At 36.9% G+C, this 23398-nt stretch overlaps 1 protein-coding gene across 1 annotated transcript in view; it reads right to left on the bottom strand.

Annotated features, from left to right (window-relative positions):
* Positions 1–3563: 3563 nt before the first annotated feature.
* The window catches only part of TERB1 (telomere repeat binding bouquet formation protein 1), a 29121-nt gene continuing 9286 nt past the window's right edge, over positions 3564–23398 (bottom strand). The window contains exons 5-13 of the mRNA XM_024733994.1: positions 22867–22927; positions 22657–22772; positions 22431–22553; positions 18811–18963; positions 17257–17388; positions 15625–15750; positions 14334–14491; positions 5272–5621; positions 3564–3597 (exon numbers count right to left, since the gene is read on the bottom strand). Coding sequence (XP_024589762.1) covers positions 3564–3597; positions 5272–5621; positions 14334–14491; positions 15625–15750; positions 17257–17388; positions 18811–18963; positions 22431–22553; positions 22657–22772; positions 22867–22927 — 1253 coding nt within the window. The remainder of the gene's footprint in view (positions 3598–5271; positions 5622–14333; positions 14492–15624; positions 15751–17256; positions 17389–18810; positions 18964–22430; positions 22554–22656; positions 22773–22866; positions 22928–23398) is intronic.

Genomic DNA, 23398 nt, shown 5'->3' with positions numbered 1-23398 from the left:
GGGTAACTTAAACAGTCCAGATAAATAAGGAGGTTCTGAAACACAGCATTTGCAGGGAGAATGCAGAGATTTCTGAGGTAAAATTGGTGAATAATGAGCTGTCGGGGTAAGGGAGACATTTAGGACAATTCGATTGTAATGGATCGAATGGCAAAGTTTGGAATAAGCATGGCACATTTCTGGTGGACTTAAACAGAACAAATTGCAGTAAAATTTAACAAGTGGAAGCAGGACAAAGTTCCACACAATTCTGAAAGCCAGGCAGAGAGTTTGATTTAGTGAGCTACAGAGAAGTGCTGAGGGTTATTTAGCATGGTGACATGATACAAAGCACATATGAGGAAGAGAAGTTAATAGCAATACACGTTACTTGGGGGTTGGTGAGACTTGAGACTGAAAGACTGCTAGTAATTTAGGCATGAAGGAAAAGGGGCCTGTGTGGGAAAGAAAGAAAGAACCAAATATGATAGACTAGAAATAGGGGATGTAAGGAGAAAAGATAGTTATAGATGATTCAAGGTTTGAAATCTGGGGGGCCAGAAGAATAATGGCTACATTAATAAAAATAGAGTGGCTGGAGGGGGGGGAGTTTAAGAGGGAGAAAGATGTTTTGTTTTGAATACATTAAGCTTGAAATAACAAAATATTAAAGTGAGTATGTCCTAGGTACAGCTGGATATGGAAGAATGAGGCTATAACCCAAAGTAGAAGTGAAGTATGGAGATACAGATTTGAAAATCATTGGTAAAATGATAGATGATGCCAGCTGCATCTATGATGCTGCAGCAGAGTTGAGTAAGTGCTGTAGACTATACATTGGGGGGAGTATCTGTAGAAATTTGGCAGGAAGATAAGATAAAGGAATAAAGGTAATAAAATGGAGAGCTTTATAGACTGTAAACTTCCTGAAGTGAGGACTGAGTTCTATTCATCTCTGATTCCAGGGCCTGCTGCAGAATAAGCACTCCCTAAGTGTCTGCAAAATGAATGGTCACTGAGGGAGCAAAGCAACTAGGAAGGAACTATATCAGACAAACTAAGGGATGAAAGGGAGTTAACAGTTATAGAGCATCCATTCTACGAACTGGAATATTTTTGACCAGAGGTTCCCAACTGTCTCACTCTGTGGCATCTTTAAGATCTTGGTGATTGGGACTTCCCTGGTGGCGCAGTGCTTAAGAATCCACCTGCCAATGCAGAAGATACGGGTTCAATCCCTGGTCCAAGAAGATCCCACATGCTGCAGAGCAACTAAGCCTGTGCACCACAACTACTGAGCCCACATGCCGCAACTACTGAAGCCCCTGCACCTAGAGCGCGTGCTCTGCAGCAAGAGAAGCCCGCGCACTGCAACAAAGGGTAGCCCCCACTCACTGCAACTAGAGAAAGCCTGCACGCAACAATGAAGACCCAACACAGCCAAAAAAAAATTAAAAAAAAAAAAGAAAAAGATCTTGGTGATTTTTTCACAGCACCCTTAGGCCAAAAGAAATACCAAATGTTCTGTTAGGTCCAAAACAACTCAATATGTATTTATGTTCTAACAACTTGGTAGCCATTTAAAAAAATAATAGACCTAAATTTGAAATATATATATATATATATTTGTATTTCATTCTTATTAATTACAATTACTTTCTAATGGGATTTGTGCAACAATTGGGTACAGCACAAGTTCTCAAAACTTGTAATCAGACTGGACACTGCCACCCTCATTTCCTGTTCCACAGATTTTCATGTGGTGCTTGCTTTTTAAAAATCACAACAACTGGTTCTTCCCTGGTGGTGCAATGGTTAAGAATCCGCCTGCCAATGCAGGGGACACGGGTTCGAACCCTGGTCTGGGAAGATCCCACATGCCACAGAGCAACTAAGCCCGTGCACCACAACTACTGAGCCTGTGCCCTAGAGCCCGCGTGTCACAACTACTGATGCCCACAATGAGAAGCCACCGCAGTAAGAAGCCTGCACACCACAACGAAGAGTAGCCCCCGCTCGCCACAACTAGAGAAAGCCTGCGTGCAGGAACAAAGACCCAACACAGCCAAAAATAAATAAATTAATAAATAAATTAATTAAAAAATCACAACAACCACTGAAAACCCAGCTTCACAAAGATGTGACATCATCAAAAGAGATGTAGTACAATCTAATGGTGAAACTGTGAACTACTTTGAGCTAGTAGTTTACGTGGTGTCCAGAAGATGTTGACCATTTTGTGTTTCACTTATAAAATTTTAAATATTGTGTAGTGCCCTTGTGAGTTCACTGCAGAGCCCCAGGGAGCTCGGGTGGACAGTTTGGGAACTATGGTTTTCAAATGAGAGGAGAGGATTTCAAGGAATGGTAGTTGACAGTGCAGAAATACTAAAGACAATAAGAATCTTTTAAAAAGTCATTGGTTTGGGGGTTAAAAAAGAGGTTTCAGGTAACCTTTAACATTAAAGTTTAGTAGAATGGCAATAAAAGAAGCTAGACTGCAGGGAGTTAAGAAGGGAAAGAATATGCTGAAAGAGAAGGGAACAAGAGCAGGAATCTGGTAATAGATGGTGGAAGAAAGAACAGATGAATACATGAAGGGATAGCAAATCACACAAAGTATTTGGGTATTTTTTAAGATGAGGAGAAATGAACATAGTTTAAGGTGGGGCAAATGGAGGTAATGAATAGAAAGGGACTAAAGAGAAAGCCTACACAAGTATTATTATAAAATGGCGAGAAAACATAGATGGGATTTGGATTATAGCTAGATATCAGTTTTAGAGTAAAAGAGATAAACCCTTCATCTAAGACAGAAGAATAGTAATATTTTGAGCCTAATGTGGAATAGCCTCAGTTTTCTCCAAAGAGCAGGGTGCAACAGTAAGAGTAAACAAAGAGCAAATACTGGGATATGAAGGAGAAGAAGGGATGGAATAAGCACTGTGGAATTCTGGATTATTTATAATCCAGAACATATCCCTATTTATTGGCTCTCTGAAAATATAAAAAATGTTTACCTTACTCAGTAAAATTAAACTTATAGATGGTGACAGAAAGAGAATAATAAAGTAATTTTTTAAGAGTATTAGCTGCTGAACTGGCTTGCAGGGCAGAAATTGAGACACAGATGTAGAGAACAAACGTATGGACACGAAGCGGGGAAGCGCTGGGGTGGGGGGGTGGTGCTGTGATGAACTGGGAGATTGGGATTGACATATATATACTAATATGTATAAAATGGATAACTAATAAGAACCTGCTGTATAAAAAAATAAATAAAATAAAATTCAAAAAAAGAAAAAAGAGTATTAGCTGTATTGATTCATATGAACAAATACTGGGAACACAGACTAATGCAGATAGAAGGTATTAATTCGAGTGTTTTATGAGACCCCAGATTGTTATTTCTCCAAAGGGAATGAACTTTAAATCACACAGGTAGAACTATTACAAATTCTAGTTAATTAACATCATATAAAGCATTAATTATGAAACAACTACAATTAAAAAAATATTTACCTGAGCATCTATACTTCAATATTTGGGAACAATTGTCTGTTGCTAGAAAACCAATGACTTCTTTATTTATTATATCTGAACATAATGTCAATGGATCTGGGGAAAAAAATTGCAAAATGAAAGATATTTTTGATTAGTGAAAAGGACCTGACATTTATAAGATTTATTAATTCTCAAGAGTTTCATAAACTGTAGCCCAGTACTCCACTTCCAGTCATCCTGGTGGATATACGGAAAGGATATCAATAAAAGGTGACTGAGGCGTTTAGACCAGAAAGAGAGTCAAAGGCATGGCTTATATGTTAGAGGGACGATATTACTTTTAGCTATATTAATCACCTAAATATATTTTCTTGAACAATCAAAGAAGAAACATTTTTAGTCATACCTGTTACTGGTAACTGTTGCTTTGTGTTTTTGCCAATAGGAGTTGGATGTTTAAAAATATGGTCGCTAAAAGAAAATAGACACCAGATTAATAAAAGTAAACATATTGTTTGGTATGTGAACAAATCTTTCCATAAGCAGTAGTGTGATTCTGATGTTTGACAGGCAGAAAGAGCTGGAGTCAGGATCTACCAAAATCTACCAAATTCTGCCAAAGTATGGTATGCAATGGTTATAGCCTTGTTTCTAAAAGTGGAGTTAACTACTATATATGATAAAAAATAGATAAACAATAAGGACCTATAGTATAGAACAGGAAACTTTATTCAATATGTTGTAATAATGTATAATGGAAAAGAATCTGATAAAGTATATATATGTGTGTATGTGTGTGTGTGTGTATATATATATATAAAACTGAATCACTTTGCTGTACACCTGAAACATTGTAAATCAACTTTACTTCAATTAAAAAAAAAAAAGTGGAGTTAAACAAGACTCCAGAGGTCAATAATACTGATGCCAGCAGAAACATGGAATAAAAAGTTATAAAAGAGGAAAATAGGAAGGAAGGAGAGCAAAAAAGAGGAAATAACAAATTCATTGGGCCAGAGGGCAAGAAGGTTGGCCCAAGAGCATATCCCACTACTTCCCAATTCTATATCCCTGAGAAATCGGGTTAAAATTACATGAAGAACGGTTTTGAAAAGGAAAAAGGGGGTGTGATGATGTAATCCATCTGTCTAACACTTAGTTTACCCTGCAGCCTCCCCAGAACATAGCACCATTCTCTTCAGTTTCCCTCCTAGCCCAGTAACTATCAGAAGAGCAGAACACAAGAAAGGCTTTAGGAAGAAAAGCTGCAATTCCAGGTCCAGCCCCACAGGCTACCCATGAGCGAGAAAGGACATACACTGGAGGTGAGGTACAGGGAACAAATGAAAAGACAAGCCTAAACCAGATTTTCATCACTCCTTACTCCCTTTTATCAAGTTAAACTTACAAACTGGCTTTTGCTAAATTGCTGATGGATTATCAATACGTGCATTGTTATTTCAGCTACAGAGGTTCAGTTTAAGTTTTCTGAGTATCCCTTCTAAAATTCAAATCTGATCGTGTCACTCAATTTAAAATCGTCAGCGGCTCCCTATACTCTATAAGTTATAACAGAAAATCTTGAGTAGTATTACATGCAAGCCCCTAGATAAACTGGCCCATACTGGCCCATCCAAACTCCTTTCCCAACATTTCCTACATTAGGCTCCTCTTAAAACCATGCTTATCATTTCTATATCCCAGTGTTTAAGAGTATGGCACATAGTACTACACACACACACACAAATGCTGAATAAATAAAAGTTAGAAACAATTATTAAACTATACCTTGATTGAGAAACAAAATTCTTTTTTTCAAAGGTTGTTTCTTCACGTAAGTTTTGATTGCAGCTTGAATTGGCTTTACATAAAGTCTTATTTTGCTCACTCTCCCTATAACAAGCATTAACTGGATTTGCACTCTTTAACAGGGTCTTCATTTGATCATCATTTGTACATGCTTTGGACATGACTTCATGGGACTTATAACTCTGAAGCTTTCTAGACTGGCTTTTATCCCTATCTTCTGCTTTGGAACCTCCACCACTGCTATCTGCATGGAGGTGTTTCAATGTATTTTGAATATTTATGTTCATAGATGAAACATAATCCTTATATTTTACTCTTTGTACTCTTTCCTGTAATGTAAAAATAAGTAAATAATTTCAAAATAATCATTTGCTTTATAATTCAATTTACACTCCCTTTAAATAATGCAGAAAAAGTTTATGATTGTCAATAGAATATACATTATAAAGGGGGTAGTTTACATTAGGAAGGAAGGGGAGAATATTCTTTAAATGATTTGGGGACATTGGGTAGTCAACTTGGGAAAAAGATAAACTGAATACATATCTCACAATTTACACAAAAATAAAGTAAAAATTAACTAAATATTTAAATATAAAAAAATGAAATTATATATGTTCTAAAAGAAACCATGATGTTTTAATATTCTCAATGGGAGGAATACCTTTCCAAGTATTACAAAAAATCAATAAATCATAAAAGAAAAACCTATACTTTACCACATAAAAATTTTTTTTAAGTTCTGCTAGAGATGAAGAATATTGGGGGGTGGGGACCCAGAGGAAAAAAGGGTCAAAAGCAAAATCAAATACAAATCAAAACAGCTAGAAAGAATATGTATGTCATATCTTGAGCTACAGTAGAATTTTTCTAGTAACATTTATAAAAAGCTACTACAATGAACTATGAAAAAGATCAGTAACAGTGTAGAAACATAGGCAAAGGAGATGAACAGTTCACAAGAAAGGAAATATAAATAAATAGCTCTTACACATATGAAAAATGCTCCATCTCACTTTAATAAGAGAAATAAACATTAAAGGTAAATGAGATATCTTTCTTTATTTTATTTTTTTTACCTTTTGGCCCCACCACACAGCATGTGGGATCTTAGTTCCCCGACCAGCGATCGAACCCGCGCCCCCTGCATTGGAAGTTCGAAGTCTTAACCACTGGACTTCCAGGGAAGTGCCATAGACGTCTTTTTTTCTTTTTCTTTTTTTTTTGCGATACGTGGGCTTCTCACCGTTGTGGCTTCTCCCGTTGCGGAGCACAGGCTGCGGACGCGCAGGCTCAGAGGCCATGGCTCACCGGCCCAGCCGCTCCGCGGCATGCGGGATCTTCCCGGACCGGGGCACAAACCTGTGTCCCTTGCATCGGCAAGCAGACTCTCAACCACTGCACCACCAGGGAAGTCCCTAGACATCTTTCTTCATTTATGACATTGGCAAAGATCAAAAGGGTATAGGGAAACGTTCTGTACATTATGGGGGAGAGTGTAAACTGGTACACCTCTATGGAGAAACAATTTGACAGTATCTTTCATAATAAAAACTGTGGGACTTCCCTGGTGGCACAGTGGTTAAGCATCCGCCTGCCAATGCAGGGGACACCGGTTTGATCCCTGGTCTGAGAAGATCTCACATGCCACGGAGCAACTAAGCCTGTGTGCCACAACTATTGAGCCTGAGCTCTAGAGCCCATGAGCCACAACTACTGAAGTCCGTGCGTTCTAGGGCCCACGTACCGTAACTACTAAGCCCACGTGCTACAACTACTGAAGCCCGCGCACCTAGAGCCTGTGCTCCGCAACAAGAGAAACCACCAAAATGAGAAGCCCACGCACTGCAACGAAGAGTAGCCCCCGCTGGCCACAACTAGAGCGAGAAAAGCCCAAGTGCAGCAACGAAGACCCAACGCAGCACAAAACAAACAAACAAAAAAAAACATTGTGTATATCTTTTTAAAAAATCCTATAGATATACTTTTACATGTGCAAAATGTTAATGTTATTAACTGCAGTATGGTTTGTAATAGCTAAAAGTTGGAACCTGAAAGTTCATCTCAAGGGGAACTAGCATATCCATCAGTGGAATACTCTGCAATTGTAAGATATATAGGTAGACAGATAGATAGATAGGACTTCCAGGTAAAGATGATGACTTTAACACCCATATTTATTTTCGTTCCTTCCAAAAAAAAATTAGAACAACAGTTCTTAAAAAGGCATAGGTGGACTTCCCTGGTGGCGCAGCAACAAAGACCCAACACAGCTAAAAATAAATAAATAAACAAATTTATTAAAATAAATAAATAAAAAATAAAAAGGCATAGGGATTTCCCTGGTGGCACAGTGGTTAAGAATCTGCCTGCCAATGCAGGCGACATGGGTTTGATCCCTGATCCAGGAAGATCCCACACACCGCGGAGCAACTAAGCCCATGTGCCACAACTACTGAGGCTGTGCTCTAGAGCCCGCAAGCCACAACTACTGAGCCTGCGTGCACCTAGAGCCTGTGCTCTGTGACAAGAGAAGCCACCGCAATGAGAAGCCCATGCACCGTAATGAAGAGTAGCTCCCACCTGCCGCAACTAGAGAAAAGTCCGTGTGCAGCAATGAAGACCCAACGCAGTAAAAAAAAAAAAAAAAAAAAGGCATAAACCCACAAGGAGAAGCATAAATTCCACAAGGAGAAATGGAAGAAGATACAAATGCAACAAAATTTTGGAATTGGAAAGCAGATAGGTGAATGACAGCCTATTTAGCAGACTTGATAATGTTGAATTTAAATAAATGAAGCAGGGCTTCCCTGGTGGCGCAGTGGTTGAGAATCTGCCTTCCAATGCAGGGGACATGGGTTCGATCCTTGGTCCGGGAAGATCCCACATGCCGCGGAGCAACTAAGCCCACGTGCCACAACTACTGAGCCTGTGCTCTAGAGCCTGCGTGCCACAACTACTGAAGCCCACACGACTAGAGACCGTGCTCCACAATGAGAGAAGCCACCGCAATAAGAAGCCCGAGCACTGCAATGAAGAGTAGCCCTTGCTCGCCGCAACTAGAGAAAATACCTTGTTTTAGATGCAGGGCCTCCCCATCCCCAGGTCTGACCAATAAACTCTTTGGGAAAACCAGGAGAAAAAATTAGAATTGTCATTGATATATTTAAAAGAAGAATGCCTGTTAAGTCTTAAGTCCATGAAATGAGAATAAGATAATTGAAAAGGAGTAAAAAAGAGGCTTTGGTAACTAAAAACATAATAGCAGAAGTGAAAAACTCAATAGGTTAGTTTAAAAAGTAAATATGAGAACATTTCCCAGAATGTAGAACAAAAAAAGAGAAGAAAATAAGAGAGAAATGATAAGAAGGAAGACCAGCTCAAGAAGTCCAACAAATAAATAATAGGAGTTTCAGAAAACAAGGAAAGAGAAAACAGGGAAGCAATCATCACAGCATAATGCTATAAACTTTCCCAGAACTGAAGGACATAAGTCAACAGATTGAAAGGGCCCACTATGTATATAACACAATGAATGAAAAGAGACTGACACCACACTGTAAAATTTTAAAACACTGGGGATAAAAATTATATAAGCTTCCAGAAGGAGAACACAGGTCACACCAAAGGATCAGAATGGCTTTGGACCTCAAGAGTAACACTGGAAACTACAAGACTATGGAGCAACACTTTTAATATTCTGAGGTGATTTCCAATCTAGAATATTTTGTCTAACCAAACTATCAATTAATTCTGAAGGCAAAATAAAATTATTTTCATATTTACAAGGTCTCAAAAAAATTACATACTATGTACCCTTTTTCAGAAAGCTAAAGAAGAATGTAGCCCATCAAAATGGGAAACTAAACCAAAAAAGAGAGAATGACACAGGATCCAGGAAATCAGGAATCAAGGAAAGATACAAAGAGAATCATTAAGATGGTAAAGGAGTATCCCAGGGTAACAGCTGTGTACATGACATAAAGGATGTACCAGTTCTTAATTTATTGCTCCTCAACTCCAAACCTATCCTCCTTTGTCCTGCATTGTAAAACTTAAACTAGACTCTATAAGACCACTATTCTAGGGCTAGCCAGTGTTAGACTCTGACATCAGAATGTGCTAGAGAGGCAATACAAGGATGGAAGAAAAAGAAGGGACTTTTTCTTCTTTTGGTGCCGTGTTGTTTTGAGTGGCGGCAAGTGGAGGCAGACTTGTATTCTAGGAAATGTTAAAAGAGGTTCGTAGGGCTTCCCTGGTGGCGCAGTGGTTGGGAGTCCGCCTGCTGATGTGGGGGATACGGGTTCGTGCCCCGGTCTGGGAGGATCCCACGTGCCGTGGAGCGGCTGGGCCCATGAGCCATGGCCGCTGGGCCTGCGCGTCCGGAGCCTGTGCTCCGCAACGCGAGAGGCCGCAGCGGTGAGGGGCCCGTGTACCCCAAAAAAAAAAAAAAAAAAAAAAAAGAGGTTCATAATTTCTTTAAAATATAATTGTCCAGTGATTTTGCTCTTAGGTATTTATTGAAGAGAAATGAAAATGTACACTACAGGCACAGAAGTGTACACCAATGTTCACATAATATTATTGCTAGTAGCCAAGATCTAGAAGCAACCCAAATGTCTATCAGTTGGTGAATGGATACACAAGTTGTGGTGTGTCCATACTATGGAATATTACTCAGCAGTAAAAAGGAACAAAATATTAATAAAACAACATTGGTGAATCTAAAAAACATTATATATTAAGTGAAATAAATCAAACACAAAATATTATATAATATATGATTCCATTTACATGAAATTATAGAAACGGACACTAATGACAGAAAGCAGATCAGTGAATTGCCTAGGCTGAGGATGGGGAATGGGACTGTCTATAAAGGGACACAAGGAAACACTTTAGGGTGAGTGGACTGTTCTATATCTTGACTGTCCTGATAGTTACACAACTGTATAAAATTATCATAACTCGGGGACTTCCCTGACAGTCCAGTGGTTAAGACTTTGCCTTCCAGTGCAGTGGGTAATGGTTCGACCCCTGGTTGGGAAGCTAAGATCCCATATGCCTCACAGCCAAAAAACCAAAACATAAAACAGAAGCAATATTGTAACAAATTCAATAAAGACTTTAAAAATGGTCCACATCAAAAAAGAAATAAGAAATAGAAATATGAACAGAACAATCACAAGTAACGAAATTGAAACTGTGATTTAAAATATTCCAACAAGCAAAAGTCCAGGACCAGATGGCTTCACAGATGAATTCTATCAAACATTTAGAGAAGAGCTAACACCCATCCTTCTCAAACTCTTCCAAAAAATTGCAGAGGAAGGAACACCCCCAAACTCATTCTATGAGGCCACCATCACCCTGATACCAAAACCAGACAAAGTACTACAAAAAAAGAAAATTACAGACCAATATCACTGATGAATATAGATGCAAAAATCCTCAACAAAATACTAGCAAACAGAATCCAACAACACATTACAAGGATCATACACCATGATCAAGTGGGATTTACCCCAGGGATGCAAGGATTCTTCAATATACGCAAATCAATCAATGTGATACACCATATTAACAAATTGAAGAAGAAAAACCATATGATCATCTCAATAGATGCAGAAAAAGCTTTTGACAAAATTCAACACCATTTATGATAAAAACTCTCCAGAAAGTGGACATAGATGGAACCTACCTCAACATAATAAAGGCCATTTATGACAAATGCACAGCAAACATCATTCTCAATGGTGAAAACTGAAAGCACTGCCTCTAAGATCAGGAACAAGACTTATAAAATGGATAACTAATAACCTGCTGTATAAAAAAATAAATAAAATTCTAAAATTCAAAATAAATAAATAAAACTTAGAAGATTATCTCTTGTGGAATAAAAAAAATTATTATAGGGCTTCCCTGGTGGCGCAGCGGTTGAGAGTCCGCCTGCCGATGCAGGGGACGCGGGTTCGTGCCCTGGTACAGGAGGATCCCGCATGCCGCGCAGTGGCTGGGCCCGTGAGCCATGGCCACTGGGCCTGCGCGTCCAGAGCCTGTGCTCCACAACGGGAGAGGCCACAGTGGTGAGAGGCCCGCGTATGGCCAAAAAAAAAATTATTAAAAGAAAATATATCATAAGTCAAACTGAATGCTTAAAATGTGTGATTACCATTGTATGTAAATATTATTTTATTAAACATTAAAATATTTTTAGAAAAAAGATAGCTGTTTAAAGCAAAAATAATATTACTGGGCAGTTTATGACAAATGTAGCAGTAAAACGTATGGCAATAGCACAAAGAACAAATGGAAATGTAAGCACACTACTGCAAAGGTCTTACAATATTACATGAGTGGCATGATATTATTTGAATATAGACCATGATGAGTTAAAGATGTGTATTATAAATCCTAAAGCAATCCCTTAAAAAACCAAGAATATTTAGCCAATAATCTAACATGAAATATAATAGAATATTTAAAAATAATATAAAAGGTGGCAGGAGAGCAGGAATAAAAGGAACAAAGAACAAATGGGACAAACAGGAAGCAAATAGCAATATGGTAGACTTAAACCCAAATATATCAGTAATTACATTAAATGGAAATGGAATGATCACATCAATTAAAAAGCAGAAATACACAGGATAATAAAGACCAAACTATATACTGAAATCCATGCTAACTATAAAGACATAGGCTATAGGTAAAAGAGTATGTCCAGAGACTTCCCTGGTGGCGCAGTAGTTAAGAATTCACCTGCCAATGCAGGGGATATGGGTTCAATCCCTGGTCCAGCAAGATCCCACATGCCACGGAGCAACTAAGCCCATGCACCACAACTACTGAGCCTGTGCTCTAGAGCCCACAAGCCACAACTAATGAAACCCCCGCGTCTAGAGCCTGTGCTCCGCAACAAGAGAAGCCACCACAATGAGAAGCCCGCCCGCGCACCGCAACAAAGAGTAGCCCCTGCTCGCCGCAACTAGAGAAAGCCCATGCACAGCAACGAAGACCCAATGTAGCCAAAAATATATAAATTAAAAATAAATTTAAAAAAATAGAGTATGTCCATCAACTGATTAAATGGATAAGTAAAATGTAGTACACACAATGGAAAACTCTTTGGCCATAAAAAGCGATGAAATACTGATACATGCTGAAAGATGAATGAGCCTTGAAAACATGCTAAGTGAAAGAAGCCAGTCACAAGAGACCACATACTATGTGATTCCATTCTTATGAAATACCCAGAATAGGCAAATCTGTAGAGTTAGATAGAAGATTGGTGGTTGCTTATGGCTGCGGGTCGGAGTGTTCAGGAAAATAGCTAAAGGGTACAGAGTTTCTTTTTGAAGGAATAAAAATATTCTAAAGTTGACTTTGGTGATTATTGCACATATCTGTGAATAAAAACTACTGAACTGTACACTTTAAATAGGCAAATGGTATATAAATTACATCTCAATAAAGCTATTTTTTTATAAAAGGAAAGAAGTACTGATATATACTACAACATGGATGAACCTTGAAAATGCGCTAAATGAAAGAAGTCAGTCACAAAAGACCACATATTATATAATTCAATTTATATAAAAAGTCCAGAATAGGCAAATACAGAGAGACAAAAAATAGATCAGTGGTTGCCTAGGGTTGGGGGAGGATGGATGGGGGAATACAGAGGGTGACTGCTAAATGGTATGGAGTTTCTTTTTTGGGGTGATAAAAATGTTTTAAAATTAAATGTGGTAATGGTCACACAATTCTGTGAGTATACTAAAAACCAATGAAATGTATACTTCAACTGGGTCAATTGTATGGAATGTGATTTATATCTCAATAAAGCTCTTACAAAGATATAAATGTAGCAGGATCCTTACTCTAGAGTTGGTTACACTGGTGAGAGATTAAATATTTTCTAAATGTCCAACAATAAAAGACTAGTTAAATCAAATATGGTAATCTATGATATTGAATACTACTCAGTCATTTAAAAGAATAAAATTACTATACTAAATTAGATAATGTGTTTTTATTTTTTTTAATGCATGCACATACAAAGACACAAAGCATACATACATAGTAAAAATATGGAAATGGGGCTTCCTTGGTGGCTCAGTGGTTAAGAATCTGCCTGCCAATGCAGGGGACATGGGTTTGAGCCCTGATCTGGAAGATCCCACATGCTGTGGAGCAACTGGGCCTGTGAGCCACAACTACAGAGCCTGCACTCTAGAGCCCGCGAGCCACAACTATTGAGTCAGCATGCCACAACTACTGAAGCCCGCAAGACTAGAGCCTGTGCTCAGCAACAAGAGAAGCCACTGCAATGAGAAGCCCACACACGGCAACGAAGAGTAGTCCCCGCTCGCCTCAACTAAAGAAACCCTGGGGGCAGCAACGAAGACCCAACGCAGCCAAAAATGAATAAATAAATAAATTATTTTTTTAAAATATGGAAATGTGTGTATGTGTATATATACATACATAAACATGTGTATATATATAGTTGACCGTTGAACAACATGGGGCAGTCGAAAATCCACATATAACTTTACAGTCAGCCCTTCATATCCACAGTTCCACATCCATTGAATCAACCAACCTGAGAGCCTGAGACTGTGTAGTGCTGTAGTACATATTCATTGAAAAAAATCCATGTATGAGTGGATTCAAGCAGTTCAAACACCTGTTGTTCAAGGGTCAACTGTATGTGTGTGTATATATATACACACACATACAGAGAGAGAGAGATTATTACTTCTCCATTCTTTCTCCTTCTTGAACGCTTATTATACAAATGATAGATCTCTTGGCTCTATCTTCCATGTCTCTTATTTTTTCAGTCATCATTTCCACTTTTTAAAAATATTTTTTTCTGTGTTCAAGGATGATTCCTCAAGTATTACTAATGAATTTTAAATTTAAAACCATTAAAATAAAAAGTAACTTGGCAAGAAAAATATTTTACCCTCCAATCTGCATTATTAAAAAATATTTGAAAGAAGTTCTACATTCTTTGAAACAAAGAAGCCAACCTCATTTCCTTCTCTTTCAAGCTGTTCTATTCTGTGTAGAATTTCCTTCGCTTTCTTCCAGTAATCTTCAAGATTCTTCTCTTTCATATTTATGTCCTTTAATTGTTCTTCATTTTCATCAAAAGAATATTCTCCTAGACTTAGAGATAACTTCTCAGCTTTATAATATGGGAAAAAATAGGAGTTTATCCATTACTAGAAATGTTATTTTAACACTTTAAATAAGGACAAACTCATACCCCATACCCCCTTCTCTAAATTTTGCACATCCGAACCATCTTAACTGCCTAAGTGGTACTGAAAATAAGTGGAAAGCAAGTGCTTGGCAGAGGCTGAGGACACAAGGAGTCATAAATTAGATTTTATTCTTCAGAATTATAGAGAAAAGAAAATAGCAAGAAAACATGTTATGCTAGGCATATAAACACCCTCAGGTTTATGGCTACTGGTTTTAGTTTTTTTTTTTTTTTTAACACAGTTTCCATAAAGTGGTTCCTTCCTATATTCTTTTAAATTCTCTTTTTACATATTGTGGCAGCAGTTTTCTCCCAAAAGACCAAAATCCTTTTCATGGCCACTTCCTCTATGCTTCAGCCATCAATTCCTTCAATGCACCAGGCTCCCTCCTCTCACAGGACATTTGTGCCTCACTGTTGCGTATGCCTGAGACACTGGACCATAACAAACTCCCTTTTCACCTAATTAACTCTCTACATTCAGATCTCAGATGAAGAATCACTTCCTCCCAAAGCCTTTTCTGCTCCAAGTCTAGGTCACAGTCCCTGTTACAGGTTAAGATCTGTGCTCCATCCATTCTTAACCTGTACGTTAATTTATAATAACACATTCATTTTTGGGATTATTCAATTACTACCTATTTCTCTAGTTACACTAAGCTCTGTAAACACATAGACTATTGTTTCTTATCACTGTATCTCTAATGCCTAGCACAGTGCCTGGCAAATAAGAGACACTCAAACATTTTTTAAATAAACAAATTAAGGTACTTTATGTTATGATTTAATCATAAGTCACTTGTAGCCCTCAAATTTAAGTCCTACAGCTAAATCTGTCCACACTGCATTAAATAAGTGAATTATCTATACTGTTGTTCTCTTCCATATAAGTTTTTTACACGCTGTAGTACTCTAGTTGTCACGTCAAAATTATATAATCTGCTTTTCAAATGTAAGAAGAGCTTGGGAGCTAAAGGGGCTTGGTTCATCAAAGCAGATATAATTCTCTTGCATAAAGTTTGGTTGGTATTTTTTTAAAGTAATAGTAAACTTACTAATTTTTTTGCAGTTGTGAAGCACAAAAGTGGCAGCTTTGTTTAGTTCCTCGTTCTGAGATTCAGTTAAGACTTGTATCATGAGTGGAAGCCCATTGCTTTTAAAAAGGTCATACTGATTTTCCTCTGGAAAACACATCAAAGATTAAAGCAGAAGATAGTTACTTTATTTATTTATTTATTTATTTCTTGGCCGCACTGCGCGGCTTGCAGGATCTTAGTTCCCTGACCAGAGATTGAATCCCGGCCCCGGTAGTGGAAGTGCAGAGTCCTAGCTGCTGGACCACCAGGGAATTCCCAATAGTTATTTTATCTTAAACTATATGCATGAGGTCATAATTCTTCCTTGTGATAATTATGAACATAGTTCAAAATTTTAAATACAGAAAAACAAAGTTTAAAGGTATTTTCAATTTAGAAAATAGTCTACTTACATAAGATACCTAAGTCTCATAAGTGACTCTTAAACACAGTGATAAACACAGCCACAGAGCACTGTCACACCTCATAAGAGTAAAGAAACTGCCCTCACTTGGTTTAAAAAAAGGTTTTGTTGTCAATTATACCTCAATAAAAAAATAAAAATTAAATTAAAAATTTTAAAGGTATAGTGAATCCTAAATTATACAGAGGTGAAGAGAAAGTATAGAGAAATAAACGAATGGAAAGAATGGAAAATGAGGGAAGAGAGGGCAGAAGAAGCAAGAGAGAATAAAAAGAGGGAAGTGGAAAAGTGGGAGGAGGAGAGAGAGGAGATTGGAGGAAGAGAGAAAGGAGAGAGGAAAGTGAAAAGGGTTGGGGGACTTCCGTGGTGGCGCAGTGGTTAAGAATCCGCCTGCCAATGCATGGGACACGGGTTCAAGCCCTGGTCTGGGGAGATCACACATGCCACGGAGCAACTAAGCCCGTGCGCCACAACTACTGAAGCCCGCATGCCTAGAGCCTGTGCTCTCCAACAGAGAAGCCACCGCAACAGAGAAGCCACCACAAAAAGAGAAGCTACTGCAATGAGAAGCCCATGCACCACAATGAAGAGTAGCCCCCTCTTGCTGCAACTAGAGAAACCCCACGTACAGCAATAAAGACCCAATGCAAAAACAAAATAAATAAATTTATTTTTTAAAAAAAGTGAAGAGGGTTGGAAAGGAGGAAAGTGGAAAGAGGAAGAATGGCAGGAAAGTGGAGAGCAGGAGAAAATGGGAAGAGAAAAAAGAGAGAGAGGAGAGAATGATAAGTAGAGAAAGAAAGAACTTTCTAAGGTTTTCAACAAGGAAAAACAGGATCGTATCTGTGCAGCAGTGTGAAGAGTGGATTGAAAAATGGAGATAGAAGGAAGAGGACACAGGGAGGAATCTATTGTAATAACATTGGTGAAAGATGTTGAGGGGCTGAGGGCTTAAACGGGGAAAATAGCACTGGAATTGAGCAGAAGGGAATAAGGAGGGGTAAACAGAAGTAGAGCCACAGGTCTTAGGGACTGACTGAATGCCACGGCTGAAGAAGGATGAGGAGCAAAATGACTGGTTTGGGGATTAGGAGAAAGGCAATACTTTTAAGCTGGGTGGGTGGGGAGGAATAGTGTATTTCCACTCCACCGTTTTAACTAACACACAAAATAAATCCAATACTTACCACAATCCTCTGTACAATGACCAACAGTAAGTATGATACTAAATTTTTCTCCTGAATCCAGACTTTCATGAAGCAGTAATGCCAGAAGTTTTGAAACAATGTGGTACTTGGATAGTACTACCCCAAAAGTAGCTAAAAAAGGAAAAAAAGAACAAGTACAAACTTAAAACGTATAGCTAGACATATAGTATTTTCCAGATATTACATTATACTATTTTTCAGATCTTATCCTGGGAGAATGACATTATGTATCTACATAATATCTAAAATTCACATCTCATATAACATCTAATATATATGTATATATATGTGTGACTATAAACAAATTCATTGTAATAAAATGGTGGCTTATATAGCCCTCATTAATTCCTCTTCCCATACTAAAGACATTATACTAAAGCAAGTTTTTTGAAGAATGCTTTCTTCTAAGTTGTCCTGCATAATGTTGTGAATATGAAGTAATGATACCACCTTCCTAAAAGCTACTTACTCTCACATTACATTCCTCGTCTTATCTAGATTGACAGTAAAGTCCTTCCTATGAAATCGATTCCTGCCTGTCATTGAAATACACTATTAACTGGCCATAGTTCTACTGACGTTAATGATGCAGTGAAGCATACCTGAAGCTATACTGAGATGTGAAAAATTCAAGAAGTCCACCAATTTAAGCTACACTTCTCACAGTTTTGTTCTTTGTGTGTATGTGTGGTGTTTTTTTTTCTTTTTTAACAGAGTTCAGAGTCTAACTACTGACAGCAACAAAAAGGTTGTGAATTCCTCAGCAGACTACATCTTAATAATTTTTGTATCTCTAGAGCTCACATAGAGCCCAGCACATAGCAGGCCCTAAATAACTGATTTTTTAAAAAATGATCTATTTTTTTCAGTTATTTGTGAATGTCGAGAGTTACAGAGATTTATAGACTATCATTCCTCAGTATCTGTACATGTGAGAAGCAGCCATGAGTTCAAGTGTGGTTCTGTTACTCACTGGTTACAGTAGGGTAAGTCTATCTCACGCTTATCAGATAGAGGCATACCTTAATTCTTTATCTCACTTTTTAAAATCTGTAAATTGGGCTTTCCATTCCCTATGTCTCCAAAATGTCCCTTGATTTCTCATCTAAATTTTTCTTTTTATCACAAGTTGCCAACAGCACTTTATTTTTTCTTTTCAACATCCTGTTCTGCAGCTTCCTTGGCCCTTTTTGCCCGGATGCCAAACAGCCGGGCATTGGCACGGGCCATGTGGAGTAAACTTTTTCATTTAATGCACCTTTTTAAGTGAAACAAGGGTTTAGGACTGACAGACTCTTATCTTGATTCTATCATCAAACCTGAAGTCAGAAGACCTAGATTTGAATTCTTAGGGAAGTCACAACCTCCATGAGAAAATAAGGAGTTGGACTAGATAATTTCTAAGTTTCTCTCCCACTTATGAGAAACTGGAAGTCCAATCCATGTTAGCGTTCAATCTATCATTTTAACATTCACCATGCTGAATTGAAGCAAAATGCAATTGCAGAAAAATTACTAAGTGTTTTCACTCACGATTATCAGCAATACATGCATCCACTGTCTTTGTCACCACCACTGCAAGCTTAGCACTGGAAAGAGTCTTGTGTGAATCAGATTCCAACTGCACAAGAACTTGAGACAATATATCCAGTCCACCCACAGATATAAAGTATTTCTGCACGTATGCTTAAGGAATAAAGTAGCAGAACTATTATACTTCAAACAAGTATATGGTTTCATTAAATTAATTTGCACTAAATATAACATTAACTTGACTTTTTAAAATACTTACTAAAAATCCCAAAATGAAAAAATGAAAACTCCAATCTTTACCTGTGCATATACATAATCACAAGATTGATTTTATTTACTTACATAAGAAACTCACTTTGACATAGTACAACTACATGTATAGCACAGTACTTCTTTCTTGTATGTTAGATATCTTGTTTCATTTAGCAAGAACTGGTATATTTTGCAAGAATGACATTATTAAATTCAAGTCCTTCAAGAGCTATAAAGAATAGATTCATTCATTTAGCTTGGTATTACAATTAGCAGGCTGACTACTTTCTGAATTCCAACATAACTCATTCCTCAAATCTGAATCAACAAAGGGCAGAGAAAATTAACTGTTTCAAAAAAACCACATATTTCATCCATCTTATTTAAGCCTAATTCTTTTACTTCTTGGAGCATAAAAGTATAACATATGGTTGAGAGTCATAACAACTATTCCAAGCAAAGACTGGATGACAGATACATTTTTAAAAAGCATTTAGTCTTTTGTTCCCCTGTAGGAAATGATTCTGATGGCAAAGTACCCCACAGGTCTGTGAATTCAACAGCCCCTATCCCAGCAATGGGCATATAACAAATGGATATATGGGCTAGTGATTATAATTCTGTCACAAACCTTCTTCCCAGTCTACCCTAGTACCACAAATTGAGCCAGGATGATTTAAACACAAAAATTACTTTTTGTATTGTTCAATAAAACACAAAAATCTTAATCTAAAAAAATCATGTTCAAAAATTTCTACATCAGAACAGAACTGTTAGGAAATGTTATTTAAGGATAAGCAAACATTTTCAATATTATGGAGACTCCAAAATAGGCTTCTTTACTACAAAGTATTTTCATTAAAAAAATCTTTAAAAAAGGAAGTATCTTAAAATTCTTAGATGAAATTGGGCACTATGTTACCACAAAAATTTTCATTTATAGTCTATGTAATGAAAATTCAGGCTTATAAGCAGAAGAACATCCTAGTCTACACCTCTACACTGAATATTTCAAATTACTTCTAATCTATTTCATGTCAGTTTGCTGAGAGTAATAAGGTCTTATAAGTAGGACACAGCAGTATTACTCATCTAAGTTGGTACTTAAAGAAAGAGGAAATGTCAAAGCATCATGGAAATAGATTTCAATTTTTGAAATTATAGAGATATGTTCCTTTGCATGTGAAACATGACTATTTGCTTTAAACATCTGAATATAGATACACACCAGCAACGTGTGAGAAGGTTCTAGTTGTTCCACATCCTCATCACTATTATCACTAGCCTTTCTACTTTTAACCATGCTAGTTGGTGTACAGGGCTATCTCCTTGGGGTTTTCCTGGGTACAAGTTCTTTATCAGATGTACATTTCACAAATATTTTCTCCCACTCTATAGCTTGCCTTTTCACCTTAACAGGATCTTTTGAAGAGTAAAAGATTTTAATTTCAGTGCAGTCCAATTTATAATCTTTTCTTTAGTGGCTCATGCTTTTTGTGTCCTAAGAAATCTGTCTACTCCCAAATTATAAAGATTTGCTCCTATGTTTTTGTCTAGATGTTTTATAGTTTTAGTTCTTACATTAAGGTGTAGGGATCATTTCAAGTTATGTATGTGTGAATGTATATGTATGAATTTCCTATGTATATGGTGAATTTCCTAATGTTAAACCAATCTTGCATGCCTAAAGTGAATGCCACTTGGTCAGAATATATTATCCTTTCTATATATTGCTGGATTGATTTGTTAATATTTTGTTATGGATGTTTGCATCTATGATCATAAAGGATATTGGCCTACAGTTTTCTTGTAATGTCTTTTTCAAGATTTAGTGTGGAAATAATGCTGCCCTTAAAAGTTTGTTGGGAAGTGTTTCTTCTACTTGTATTTCCTGGAATAATTTATGTAGAATTTTTTTTCCTTAAATGTTTGGTAGAATGCACCAGTGAAGCCTTTTTTCTTTTCTTTTATTTATTTTTGGCCGCGTTTGGTCTTCGTTGCTGCGTGCAGGCTTTCTCTAGTTGTGGTGAGTTGGGGCTACTCTTCGTTGCAGTGCACGGGCTTCTCATTGTGGTGGCTTCTCTTGTTGTGGAGCACAAGTTCTAGGCACGTGGGCTTCAGTAGTTGTGGCATGCGGGCTCATAGTTGTGGTTGCAGGCTTATAGTTGTGGCTCGTGGGCTCTAGAGCACAGGCTTCAGCAGTTGTGGCGCACAGGCTTTGTTGCTCTGAAGCATGTGGGATCCTCCCGGACCAGGCCTCAAACCCATGTCCCCTGCATTGGTAGACGGATTCTTAACCACTGTGCCACCAGGGAAGCCCCAGTGAAGCCTTTATGACCTGGAATTTCCTGTGTTAAGGTTTTAAACTACAAATTCAATTTCACTATTAGATATAGGAATATTCAGGTTATCTATTTCTTCTTGAGTGAGCTTTTGTAGTTTGTGTCTTTCAAAGAATTTGTCCAGTTCATTTAAGTTATCAAATTTAACGGCATAAGGTTGTTTCTACTATTCCTTTGTTATCCTATTAATATCTGTTAAGATATAGAGATGTCATCTCTCATCTCTTATAATTTGGGCCTTCTATTTCGTGGTTAGTCTGGGTAAAGGATCCATTTTAGTGATCTTTTCAAAGAACTAGCTTTTGATTTAATTGATTACTCTGTTCTATTTCATTGATTGCTAATCTTCTCTTTGTTATTTCCTTTGTTATGCTTACTTTGAGTTTAACTTGCTCTGATTTCTAGTTTCTTAGGTGGAAACTAATATAATTGATTTGAGACCTTCCTTCTTCCCTATGCAAGCCTTATTGCTATAAATTTCCATCTAAACACTGATTTTGCAGCATCCCACTGTTTAATTTTGTGTTTTCATTACCATTAAGTTAAAAACATTTCTAATTTCCTTTATGATTTGTGATTCATAGGTTTGTATTTTTATTTTGATGTGGGTTTTTTTAGTACTGTGTTGCTTAATTTCTAGATATTAGGGACTTTTCTAGATGTTTTACTTTTATTAATTTCTAATTTAATTCTATGTGGTCAGAGAACACTCTCTGTGGGTTTTTACAGTTTTGCTGTGTAGGTGTTCTGTTTTGTGAGGATATATGGGAAGACTCAAAACTATGCTGCCACCACCATCTTCCCATAGCTTCTTAACAATATCTATTTCTAAGATTTTCTATGTATAAGATTTTAACTTATACAATAGTATAAATGGATCCAAAATGACACAACTTACTGGAATTCATTAATTCAATAGGTTTTTGTTATGCTTTAAAATATGTTATGCTTTTAAAATATATGTTTGTTATGCTTTTAAAATATATAATTTTTTAAAGTATAACCTAGAGAATAATGAATACTTACTGTTATTTGCAAGAGTGAGTCCAATAAATGAGCAAATAGGGCGAATTATCTCAGGTTTCGTGCAATTTATTAGCCAGTCATTAGCATGTGGAAAAAGTGAAGAGCAAAGCATTTGATTTTCATCTGAAAGGAGAAAAAGGCAATCATATTTTAATATACTTGGAAAATATCAGTTTTTTATTTGTTTTTATCTTTATTTTTATATGTAAATATTTGAGAAAATTACCATTTTGAGGATTGTTGACACAGACACACAGAGTACTACACACTGAAGACCACAACTGATAACTCTGGAAAACATTTTCATCTGACAAATTCAACTCATATTTTGAAAGAACTGTCCTATTAGGTTAAATAGAAAAGGAAGTAATTAATACAAATGTGTTAAGGTCTTAAGAAATCAATAATTAATAACAAGAGATGTATATTTACTTACTTGAACAACTGTGATAGAACTGAAATACAACCTGTTTCTCTCACAAGCGTCTGTCCAGTCCCTTAAAAAAATAGCCATATACTACATGAATATGACTTCTATTTAGAAAATAATTTTGTAGAAATGGAGAACAACATTTAAGTATGGATCTTCCCGGACCGGGGCACGAACCCGTGTCCCCTGCATCGGCAGGCGGACTCTCAACCACTGCACCACCAGGGAAGCCCAGTAGTATTTTTAATAAATAACTTTCAGTCACTTTAAAGTATTATAAAGTACAATACAGAATTACAGTAGGTAAAAATCTGTAATCAAGATTATTACGGAAAATACATTACTTACGTTTAGAGAATGATAGTATTCAAATTTCCTCTAAAAATTGCAAAACACTTATTTTGCATGGTTCTGTGTTACAATACCAAAATACGCCCCAAAATAGAAAAAAAATTAATTCAAAACATAAAAATAGAAAAAATAAAATCTAGAAGCATTTAAAATGCATATAAAATTTCTAACAATTTGAAGATTTAAA

The sequence above is a fragment of the Neophocaena asiaeorientalis genome, unplaced genomic scaffold (genome assembly GCF_003031525.2).
Source record: "Neophocaena asiaeorientalis asiaeorientalis breed wild unplaced genomic scaffold, Neophocaena_asiaeorientalis_V1.1 scaffold90, whole genome shotgun sequence".
NCBI lineage: Eukaryota > Metazoa > Chordata > Mammalia > Artiodactyla > Phocoenidae > Neophocaena > Neophocaena asiaeorientalis.
The sequence above is the reverse complement of the archived record's forward strand: the minus strand, read 5'-3'. Positions and strand labels throughout refer to the sequence as shown.